We start from the raw sequence: 11,952 nt of genomic DNA, 5'->3' as shown, positions 1-11,952 counted from the left end.
TCATTAAAATTTCATTACATGTACAATGAAGATGATCAACAAATGCACAGTGAAGATTATCAATAAATGTCATGAGAAGTGGGAGGGTAGCAGTGATTGGGGCTGGCAGGACCAGTGTGTACACCTTCTAGAACGAGCAGAGCTTAATAATTAACAAAAACTCAGAACTCAACTAGTTATGTTCTTGTTATCAAAAATATGTCTCAGCTAATGTTTAAGTACAGTTAACCAAAATTACAAACAAAAAACCCCCAGTTTTGCCAATAAATTGAAAAAAAATAAGCAAATGGTTAAGTGGTTAACAGTTTAGATTGTTAACCTCATGTTGTATTTGAGGATATGCACTGAAAACAGATCAACTATCTGAAACCATCATACAGATTGCCTTTTTCCATATGGTTTCTGCATGATGGTAAGTTTCCACCCACCCACATACAGTCTTTCAGGTCTGTTTGTCCTGAGTCTCACTAGGTGCCTTATAATATAGATGTTTTATTAGGTGAATAAACATAAAGAATTTATGAACATTATTCAAATATCTGGGCTTTAGATCCATATTTACCCTAGAGACAGTGAGGAGGAGGAAGAAATATTATGAACTGAAGTTTGGGTTGAAAGTTGGGTATTTGAAATATAAATGAAAACAACTCATTAGCAATGACTCATTAATATTCATTTGCCGAGGTAGTTTAAACATAAGGGATTGCGTGTAAAAGAGTTTGTTATATTTTCTCTCTTGAATGTTGCAGGACTCTGTGACATACTCTGTATTTTGCCATTGACAAACTTGATTTAAAAGAATAAATACTCAGAGGAGGATTGACAATACCAGTTACAAGGAAGAGGAAATAAGCTGATAGGTTATGTCTATGTGATAGATATGTCAGGCAAGCCTTAACAAAATCTTGATTGCATTTTAAATTGATTCTCAATTAATGTCAAATAGATAAGTTAGAAACACATTTGCTTTGAGGATACTTCAAAAAGTTTTTTTTTTTTAGATTTGAAATTCATGATAGGTTTCTTCCAGTCCTCCTTGGTAAATAATGAAATATTTACTGCCTAGACTGAGTAATATGACATGAAACAACAAACCTGCACATGTCTAATTTATAACAAATCTGTTTCCTTAATGGGTGGGAGGAAATCTGAGGACAGTTCTAAGGGCTCTTGCCTGCTTTCAGTGCTGTCTCCTAGTCATACTGAAGACAACACCTCTCCAGATGGGTCTTTCCCTTTCTTCTCCTCACCCCGGTCAATGTCGATCACGTGCACCACTCCGGGTTTTAGAATCAAGTCGTCGGTCTCCACCTGACTCCTGTTATCCTCCACCTCCATGTAGCTCCCTTTTGTTTGCTGGGCAGCTTTGCTGAAGGCTTCTTTAAATCGACGTTTGAGTTCAACATCTGGACAGAAGACATACTCATAAAGGCCACCAGCAAGGACAGCTCCTATGATTGGTCCAACCCAATATATCTGGGAGAAAGATGGAAGAGTTATAGAGTGTAAGTAGAGTAAAACTATTTCTCTGAATAATGCACGAATATAGAACTTTGCTGATTTAAATTGAGAGCAAATATGGCATGCATAAAAAGAGACCTTTGGAAACAAAATAAGAAAACACATTAAATCTACATCTGAGAGCCATATATTACTAAATAACATTTTGAACACAAAATAAGAAGACTGTTTCCTCTTCTCTTTTCCTGCTTTCATTATGTTCTTTCCATTTTCAGATAATCCTGAAAGATAGGTCCTCTTTGGTGGTACTATAAATTAAAAAGACACTAAAACTTACTTAACTAAAATAGAGAAACAAAATTTCTGGAGAGTATCAATACTTGTTTTCTTAATATTGCCATCTTATATTGGTTTTCTGCATAATCACAATCAGTACAGATTGTACCACTTGGGGCTTTAATTATTCAGTACAGCATGATAAATGGAATCTGAGGTCTACCACTTAGCAATTTTGTGACTGCTTGCATCCATTACATAACTTTATGAACACTTAATCCCATCAGATGCAAAACAGGAATAATAATACACAGCTCACCATTGTCAGGATTAAATTGAAATAATACTTGTAAAGTACTGAAGAGTTCCAGTTTCATAGTAACTTGCTCCTTTCCATGTTTCCTAGACAATTTAAAGATGTATGGGACTAGGCTGGCTATAAGTCACTTTCCTTATGTTACATGTTTTTTTCTCTGAAATTTGGTGCTTTGTTTTAAGAGAAAACCTCAAGGTTTGTCCATTAATCTTCTTACAGAGTGCGTTTATCCTCATGGTTCTTATACTGATGACTTGGTAGAAAAATCTGTGCTGAGTTTATGGATGATGGTGAGTAGAGGATTTGCCATCCCATAGGATTTTAATTCAATAACTAGAAGTTTCTATCATATTAGTTATGTGTCTAGAATAAACTAAGTTTTGAGATTGGATAAACTCTAACATTTGCTTTAGAGTACATGTAGACTATAGGCTCTCAGACAGTAAAAATCTGCCTGCAATGCGAGAGACCTGGGTTCATCTCTGGCTCGGGAAGACTCCTTGGAGAAGGGAATGGCTACCCACTTCAGTATTCTTGCCTGGAGAATTCCAGGCAAGAGGAGGAGCTTGGTAGGTAGGTTACAGTCCATGGGGTTGCAAAGAATCAGACAAGACTGAGCAACCAAGACTTTCACTTTCAGGTTGTAGAGTATTAGACATTCATTCAACAGATGGACTTGAGCAACAGTTGTTGTTGTTCAGTCACTAAGTTGTGTCTGACTCCTTGTGACCCCATGGACTGCAGCACGCCAAACACTGTTTATTGAATACTTTCTCTGGGCTGGCTGTATTCAGTGCTTAACTTGTATTAACTCATTTTATTCTAACTGATCTTTGAGATAGATATTATTATTATCCCATTTTATGGGTATGAAAATGGATATGCAGAGAGGGTGAGAAGCTTGCTTAAAAATTTATGCTTAGCAAGTGGTTGAGCTGGGATTTCAGGTCTGTCTGATTTCAAAGCTCTTTTGAATCATTATGCTGTTTATTATACTTGCTAATGGTAAAGAACCTGTCTGCCAATGCAGGAGACATAAGAGACAGGAGTTCGATCTCTGGGTCAGGAAGACCCCCTGGAGAAGGGGATGGAAGCCCACTCAAGTATTCTTGCCTGGAGAACCCCATGGACAAAGAAGCCTGGTGGGCTACAGTCAATGCAGTCATGAAGAGTTGGACACAACTGAAGAGCTTAGCACAGATACACACACACATGCTACACTTCTCTCATTTGAAAAAAAAAAAATCAGATGAATGCTTCTGGGTTAAAACACTCTCTGGAAATTAAATTCATTTAGCACCCTCATTGCACAGTCTAAAGAAAACTCAAACTTAAGCTGAAGCGGAACACATATACTTTACAGGGAAATTGTTGACAAAGTGGCTGCAAGAACCAAGTTCCTTATCTTGAACATGAAAGAAACCATGTCAGAGTTTACCTTCTTGATGCCCTTTCAAAGGGGAAATGAGAGCCCTCCTCTAAATGTCTTTGTGCTACATTCCTTTGGTAAGATCTCATTTGGTATGCTCTGTTCCATGAGCTACAAATTCCGCAAGAGAGACAAAGGACTGCTAAATAACTACAATTCCCTCAAAACACTTATTCAGAAGACATCTGGCTGCATGCTCTCAAAAAAAATCTCAGTTTCAAGTTGCTATTCCCAAAGTTATAATGCCCTTTAACTTTTAAAATTCATGAAGGTAAAGAATTTTTACTGCTAAAAATCCAGAAAATCAGAAAAATCCAGAAAATCCAGAAAAGAAGACTAAAAAATATTATACCACACACAAAATTCATCATGACTATCTTGCTACTTTCATCTATCAGTCTACCTATTTACAGATATACTTTAAATTAATTGTTGATTTTACACAACCATTGTTACAAAATGGACATTAGTTTTCAGTAGGATTAAGTGTTATAGCAACAAGGGGAACCTTAGATTCAGTCAGCAAGCTAAGGATTTTTTTTTGCCACTCAAATTTTAACTAGTGTAATAAATAAAAACACATGTTTTCATCTACATTTTAAAGCCCTCATGGATTAAAATTTTTCATTTTTCTAAATTTTAAATAAAAAATTGTTTGAATGTATAAGTTGAACTAAAAGCTGTACTTTTATCATAAGATCTATATACTGTGTTCCATTGCTCAGTTGTGTCCAACTCTCTGTGACCCCCTGACACCAGGCTTCTCTGTCCATGGGATTCTCTAGGCAAGAATACTGGAGTGGGTTGCCATTTCCTCCTCCAAGGGATCGTCTTAACCCAGGGATTGAACCGGTGTCTCTTGCATCTCCCGAATTGGCAGGTGGGTCACCACTAGTGCCACCTAGGAAGCCCTTCGATCTATATACTGCATTTCCATTCCTGTTAATGTGGCAAGTCTTTAGAGACATACATGGGAATTTCAGTGGCAAAATGACCAATTGCATGGATAGTATTGCTGACTAAGCTTTTTCATGGCCAGGTCCAAATCCTTGCTTCTGATCACTGGTGTTCATGCTTTTATTTAATGGGATAGATTACTCATAAAGACTTGGTACACTTTTCTTAGAAGTGAATGCACATAGCAGTGGAGCAGTTTCTTCTCATTTGCAACACAGATCACAGATGAATGCATGTGACTGTGTCAATAACCCCTGTATGCATGACATTAAAACATAAGCGACATGTATAACAGAAACGAATCTGAAAAGAATATATATATACATTCATATATTTGTATGTATAACTAAATCACTTTGCTGTGCACCTGAAACTAACACAGAATTGTATATCAACTATACAGCAATAAAACAAAAAACATAACAGACATTGTCTTACATTCATGAATTGAAAACAAAAGGTGTAAAAGCGCATTCACAACATATACATGAAAATAAAAGTTAGCCCCGTTTGAAGCTGGCCAATATAAACCTATTTTTATTGGTTGTTGTAAGTCAGTATGTAAAAGGTCTTCAGAACTGCCACATTATTCATTTAAGGGATTTAAATTTCTTTTTGGTAAGGAACAATTGAAAAGAAATCAACTGTGGTATTAATGGATACTTCTGCTCTCTAGAAGCACTGCCCCCACACTAATAAGTAGGGTAGGCATGAGATGTGAGAAGTGTGTCATTTCTGAAAGTCATTTATTTTCCAGCTATGGTTATGGTGATAATAGCATAAGCACTGGCACTATCTATTCCTCACCATCTGCAGTTCAAATGCTTCCAACTTCTATACTATTAACTGGGTTCATGCTTTTGTAAACAAAAAGGGTAAATATTTTTGCTAGGTTCTTTTAAGCATGTCTCTTTTTCTTCTTTTTATTGTTTTGCAAGCATATTATGTGTCATTGCTGGGAAGGGTTTACTTTCAATTATTTAAACACCACCTTCACTTCACCACCCTGATTTTAATTTGTTACAGCCAGGCAACCTCCATATACAATATATTCTGCCAGAGTCTGTCAGAATACAGTGTGCAGAGCAGTGCTTAAAAAAAAAAAGACTATCACTAAAGGCTCAAAACAGATATGAAATGTTTTACAGCAGATAAAATCTGTCCTGGTCTGTCCCTAGTCTTTATGAAAGATGTAATAAAGTGGTGGTGGGGGGGTTACAATTGGGTGAAAGAGAAACTAGTGAGCAAAACAATGGGAAAAAAAGCTCTATGGCTAATTGTCCTCAACTTCAGGAAAATAAGAACAAAGAACATGATGGTTACCCAGTGGTTCTCCCAATTTCCCATGATAACTGCAGGTCCAAAGGATCGGGCGGGGTTCATGCTGGCACCAGTGTAATTGATCTACAGGGAAAAAGAACGCAACTTCAGACATTGCTGAAACAGGGTTACTAACAGGTAGCCTTCATGGCATTACGTCACTGTTGGCCAAGTCAGTTACAGGAAGGTTAGCAGTCTTAGCAACATTCTCATCACAAAGTTAGCAAAACAATAACCTAAAATGGACAGAAGAGGCTGGATACTAAAGAACCTCAGCTGTGAAACACAACATCTTCAGGCCAGCTGAAGGGTGAGGCTAAACAATGTGGATCCGTTATTTAAAGGAACTTGGAAACTTACGGCAAATAAATGTCCAATTGCAACAGAGATCCCAATGGCTAAAGCTATGGAACCGGTGACATCAGTCCGTTTGGAATCACAGCTGGCAAAAATAGTAAACACCAACTGAAATGTGATTATCAACTCCACCAGGAGACCGTGTCCAGCGCTAAGATTTCTGTGAACCTGAGACAGAAAAATACTCCATCTGAATTGACAAGAGAACCTTTTCTGTGATAACATATCATTGTGAAAGGCACATTTTATTCCTATAAAAACCGATGGTCAGTTTGAGTCTTCTATTCCACCCCTGATTGAGACATGCATCTCCCCCCCCCCCCAAAATAAATACTTATTTTGGGCCAGCACAGAAAATTAATTACTCTTACAATGACCAAGTGGGAGTTTGTGCTGAATGTTCTTTTCTACAAAGAAAGCAAAATATGCTACTGCTGCACTTAAGTTATAAAAGAGTTTCTTGAGAGTCTTGCAATTTTATAAGGCAAAGATTAAATTCATTAATTAGGTTTAAATTAATTAATATATACTTCAATTAAAATTCAAACTGTGTGTGGTTTTTTAATCAACCCCTGTGCTGAGCTAACAAATGATATACTTAATCAGCTAAGAACAAAACCAGGATCAAATGCCAATTCAGTTTTTAAAGTGTGACCCTTGATGTTTTAAACCTCATGTTCATGGCAACAAACAAAACTGTTCCTTCTGCTAGTGAACCAACAAATCATTGTAATAAAAATGTCTTATGTTATATATATATAGTCAATGCAGTCACTGGGATGGAGAGAAAGAGGAAAAAAGAACCCAACATAATTTTTGTGCTGCCCAGACTTAGTGCTATTCAAGTCACTCAACAGCAAATAATCACTTTATATGATATATTCAGTGTGGCTGGAATCAGTTTGCACCCCTATCAAGAGTTATCAGACAACCCCTGGGAATAAATTAGCAATTTTAGGAAAGACTCTTAGGTCACCAGGGTGGCATTTAGCACTCCATATAAGCTGCCGGGAGTCCAAGACTGAAAACAACAGCTAAAGACGGTACCGTGGTGACTCCGAGGCCCCCCACCACACTGGGAGGCGTGACCAGGTAGAGAATTCCGGCTCCAATGATGGCGCCCAGGCACTGAGCTGCAATGTAGAAGACAGCCTTGGCGATGCTAATCCTCCTGGTGCACACCATGGCCACCGTCACAGCGGGGTTGATGTGGCCACCACTGATGTGGCCAAAGCACTGCACCATCGTCGCGATGCTGAGTCCAAAGCAGAGGGAGATGAGAACCATGTCGACAGGTAATGGCTTTTCTGCTCCACCCCAGTTGATGGTGGATCCCAGGCTGAGCAGGACAAAAATAAGCATGGCCAGAAATTCCGCGGTGACTGCCTTCCAGAAAGTTTGTGTCCAGACCCCTTTGAAGGCCACCATGATACTTTCTCTTGTACACAAAGGTCCACACTTACTGAAAAGAAAAAGCAAAATTGGCATCAGAAGCTACCGAATCAGAGTCTCCTGAGATGAAGATGGCCAGGCCCTCGGGCTCCCAGGTGGCTCAGGGGTAAAGAATCTGCCTGTCAATGCAGGAGACGGGTTCGATCCCTGGGTCACAACGATCCTGTGGAGAGGGAAATGGCAACCCACTCCAGTGCTCTTGCCTGGGAAATTCCATGGACAGGGGAGCCTGGCGGGCTACAGTCCATGGGGTCTCAAAGAGTCTGACACAACTGAGCCACCAAAACAAACAGAAGTAGCAGGCCCTCAGTCTTGCCCCATTGTGGGGCACCTCCCACCAAAGTGTATTTGCATATAAAGCCTCCCTGAAGGTCATCTGCATACAAAGAAGGGATGCTTCTGGAAAATCTCCTTAACTACTTAATTATCTCCTTAATTAATAATCAAGAGATTGTCATTCTGATCCCCTTTGATTTAATATCCAAAGATCATCCAGTTTCAGTGAAAAATTATCTGAATTGTCCCTAGAAAGGAAAATGTCTGGATCAAGTTCCTTAAAGAATTAAGAATAAAGTATATTTACCTTCTAGTTAATTCCCTCTGAGCAACTTTTTACGTTTTCAATGTACTTTTTACATGTCATTTCTATTTGGAACCTACGGCCATAATAAAGAGAGGTCTTTTCCAGTTTTGCACTTTCTGGTTCAAATGGCATTCTGGAAATGGATTTTGAGAGCTGACTGTCCCTTCTCTCCTCCAGTGGAGACTCTGATGAAGGGGTGTTCTGTGAGGAAGCAAGGAAGGCTGTCTTTTGAGAATTTCCTTTGACTGATACGGGCAGTGGGGACTCGCACAGCAGAGCTGGGACCCCAGACTGGGACGAGGGACGCTGCCATGCTCTCCTGGCCAGCGTGGGGAGAAGTCCGAGAGCCCGCTTGGTCCGGAGGAGGAGGCAGGCCGGGGACACGTCCAGCGCAGGCCGCCCGGACCCGGAGCGCCTCTCCGAGCGCAGGGAGCGGCCCCCGGGGCGGGGCGGCTCCGGGCAGCCCGCCCACACCCGGGTCCCAGGCATTGCTCGAGGTGGGGAATAGGTTAGAAGGGCATCCTGGCCTCTGCGGTACTTCTGCAGGGTTGAGGGACCGTCCTTTCTTGGGCTAACTCCCCATGCCTTGATGTTCACCTCTGATAAAAACCTCCCAGAGGGATCCTGGAGGCCAGTGCCTGCGGGCAGCGCCCCCGGGCACCCTAGCCGCCAATTGAGGGGGACAGCGACTTGGGGAGAGGGGCGGAAGGCCGCTGGGCGAGGGGAGAGTGGTCAGGGAGACGGTGGGCCTCAAAGCAGGAGGCTCTGGAAAGCGGTTTTTCTCTAGTGTCTTCTTGATGGCCTTCTCCAAATCTGCCCCTACTTCTTCTGCTGGAGCTTGTGTGCCTTGAGGGGGTGGGGAGGGTTGGTGGGGAGGGAGGTGAAGGTTGAGGGGAGCAGCAAGGCAGCCTTTGGGAAGAAAGACCCTCTCTTCCTCTACTGTTTTCCTGCTAATACCTTGGGATCTTCACAGCTGAGAAGGGATGAGCTTTGAGGATATTAATGGCAAGAAATGACTAGGATTCCTCTTGGGGGACAATCATCCCAGTGACATTTGCCCTTATCCTTGGTCTGTGATCGTGTAGGAGAGAATGATGGAATGTGGGAAGCATTTAACAGACTCATCCCAGGGAACTGTGAAAAGGGTGATGCGAGAAAGTGGGCTTCCCAGGTGGCGCTAGTGGTAAAGAACCCACCTGCTAATGCAGGAGACTTGGGTTCCTTCCTTGGATTGGGAAGATCCCCTGGAGAAGGGCACAGCAACCCACTCCAGTATTCTTGCCTCGAGAATCCCGTGGACAGAGGAGCCTTATGGGCTATAGTCCATGGTGTTGCAGAGTTGGAAACGACCGAAGGGACTTAACACGCCTGAAGGCAGGCAAGAAAGCCAGGTATTTTAACAGGTTAGTTATCGCACTTCTACTGAGCATAGGCCCTTCCCTACCCCATCGAGTCCCCAGGATCCTGGTCTGGTTGAGCCAGTGGGTGAGAACTGTGCCCATAAGGGCCAGGGGAATGCTGCCTTGACCTTTAGGATCTTGACTTAGGCCCTGGTTTGACATGGGACTTTGCTACAAGGCTGGAAAGCGAAACCCATTTTCTGCCCAAGCCTAGGTGGCTCCAGAAGGGGACCAGCCAACCCTGTCTGTCTGGAGCATCCCCTGTCCCAGTGAACAACTCTAAACGAATCATGCAATTAGAAGAAACCCCAGCTGGGAGGACACTGACATCACACTCCCTAGAGGAAGAGAAAATAGAGACAAAAACAGTGCTTGGAGCCATGCAGCCAGCTAGGGTGCCCTGGGGGAGAAATGACAAGTATCCCAAAAGGGGAGAAATTCACAAATTGAAAAAAGAAGTTTCAAAAGTGGCTTTAGAATTTACCAGCAGCCCACGGCTGTAGCCAGGATGGCAGAGGGCAAGGTGCTATGTCAGGGGCTGGTCCTCTGTGGCCAGACTTAGTGGGAAGAAAGGGAGAGGCAGGAAGCTAAGGCAGCCAGGTGGGCAGGACTCGGCAGGTCCCATTCAGCAGCCACACGGGGAGCCAGGGAGAGGCATGCCCTGGGCACAGGCCGCCTCCTCCCTGCACCCTCTCCCTCACCTTCCCTGCTCATTCTCTGCACTTTCTCCAGAGACCCAATCTCAGAAGCTCAGTTGCTCTTTCAGAAAGCTTCAAACCTTTATCAGCCAGAGAAATAAAAACAACCCCCCTCCAACCCCCGAAGTAAACAAACAGACACCTTGAGCATGCCTTTAGCTTTCTTTGAAAATCCACAGAATCTGATCTCTTTCCAGGGCAGAATGACCAACCTCAGAGGGCTGTGAACCCCAGGGTCCCCTGGCGGCACATACATACCTCTGTCTTGACAAGCGCTCAGCCCAGCTCTTTCACAGCCCCTCTGAGTTATCTATCGTCAAAGTTCCCTTCCCTGTTCACACTCCCTGGAAACGCATCAACACTATTTGTTGTGCTTTTTTTCGTTTTGCTCCAGAACAAAGGCGATTTGTTGATGTGACCGGGTTGTAGAGAGCCCGACAACATTACTTTCTAGTTGAACCCCCAAGCCTGATCCACTTCTGGACAGCTGAGCCCCTAGATGAGTGATTTTTCTGATGAAAAATACTAGATGATAGATTTACCTCCATAGACTCCATAGAGGCATTTTCTTGGGCTTTCATAGGTCTCCAATATATGGAGGATTTTTGCTGTAAATCATCCCTCTTTTTCTTCTGCCCTCTCTCTGCCTCTCTTATGAGTATGCTCATACCCAGCCCTGGAAGAACCACCTGCCCTAGAGTTTCCTTCTAGATTCTGCCTGAGCAGCACACGTATCTGCAATAAAAGACTCCCAAGTTTCATCTTTCATCCGAGCCTCAGCATTGTTCCCTTAAGGCAAAGAAAGACTTACCCCCACCGCCTCGCTGCGGGTCTGTCACTCATGCCTCCCCCAGCCAGAGTGCAGCGCTCACATTGCCAGCCCCACGGCTCCCAGTGCGCCGGGAGTCAGATTACGGCCACTTGTCTGATTGGGTTTTTGAAGTCTTAGGGGTGGAAAGATTTGGCACTATGTGGCAATCGCCAAGTTATATTTGAACTTGAAATGACTTTCTCTACCTGATCGCTAAAGACCCAGGGCATTTCAGGAACACAAAATGCTGGCTCACTTTAGGTTTCTTTAGCTGATAATCCTTGAAAATGAGGATTTCCCCAAATCTTTATTTGAAATCCTCCCACCACAGGGAACTGCTGAGAACTTTTGTTGTTGTTGTTCTGTGTACAGATGAATTTGGGCGACTATTAAGAGCACGGATTTGCATTATCCAGCAGTTGAGATGAACTGAGTGAGATTCAGTCTTTGGTGCATTTGTTTTTGAGTGGCGACAGAGCCAGTGGGTTCTATGCAAAGTTTTTGCTCCCAGAAGCAGTTTTTAAAGTATTGCAGACCACTTCAGGTCCCTCGGAGCCTGTGCAGCACTGATTTGAGTAACAGGATATAAGACTGCTTTAGAGTCTCACCTGACTGTTATGTGAACAATTGTTGGGTAAGAAGTAGCAAATTTTAAACAGATAAACGTTGGGTGGCACAAAATTATTGGGAACTAGCTTGTTGTTGTTGTTCAGTCACTAAATCGTGTCTGACTCTTTGCAACCCATGGACTGCAGGATGCCAGGCTGCTCCGTCTTCCATTATCTCCCTGAGTTTGCTCAAATTCTTGTCTGTTGATTCGGTGATGCTGTCTAACCATCTCATGCACTGCTGCCCGCTTCTCCTTTTGCCTTCGATCTTTCCCAGGATTGAA

General features: G+C 42.6%; 1 protein-coding gene across 1 annotated transcript; it reads right to left on the bottom strand.

Moving 5' to 3' along the window:
• Positions 1-1,197: 1,197 nt before the first annotated feature.
• Positions 1,198-11,101, bottom strand: AQP4 (aquaporin 4). The gene is made up of 5 exons (XM_052660528.1): positions 11,061-11,101; positions 7,164-7,578; positions 6,120-6,284; positions 5,763-5,843; positions 1,198-1,476 (listed from the first exon to the last, which is right to left on the bottom strand). Exons 1-5 carry the CDS (start codon positions 11,090-11,092, stop codon positions 1,198-1,200), a joined length of 972 nt encoding a protein of 323 aa, XP_052516488.1. The 5' UTR covers positions 11,093-11,101.
• Positions 11,102-11,952: the final 851 nt, after the last annotated feature.

Source organism: Budorcas taxicolor, chromosome 22 (genome assembly GCF_023091745.1).
Source record: "Budorcas taxicolor isolate Tak-1 chromosome 22, Takin1.1, whole genome shotgun sequence".
In the NCBI taxonomy this organism is placed as follows: Eukaryota; Metazoa; Chordata; class Mammalia; order Artiodactyla; family Bovidae; genus Budorcas; species Budorcas taxicolor.
Note: the sequence above shows the minus strand (reverse complement) of the source record. Positions and strands in the feature narration are given on the sequence as shown.

Excerpts from the sequence above, each read along its gene's own strand:
- AQP4 (XM_052660528.1), bottom strand. The coding sequence starts at position 11,092 with ATGAGTGACAGACCCGCAGCGAGGCGGTGGGG. Across the intron at positions 7,579-11,060 it reads CCCGCAGCGAGGCGGTGGGG|TAAGTGTGGACCTTTGTGTA; the intron begins GTAAGTCTTTCT and ends TTTTCTTTTCAG. Across the intron at positions 6,285-7,163 it reads GGGGCCTCGGAGTCACCACG|GTTCACAGAAATCTTAGCGC; the intron begins GTACCGTCTTTA and ends TTTCTGTCTCAG.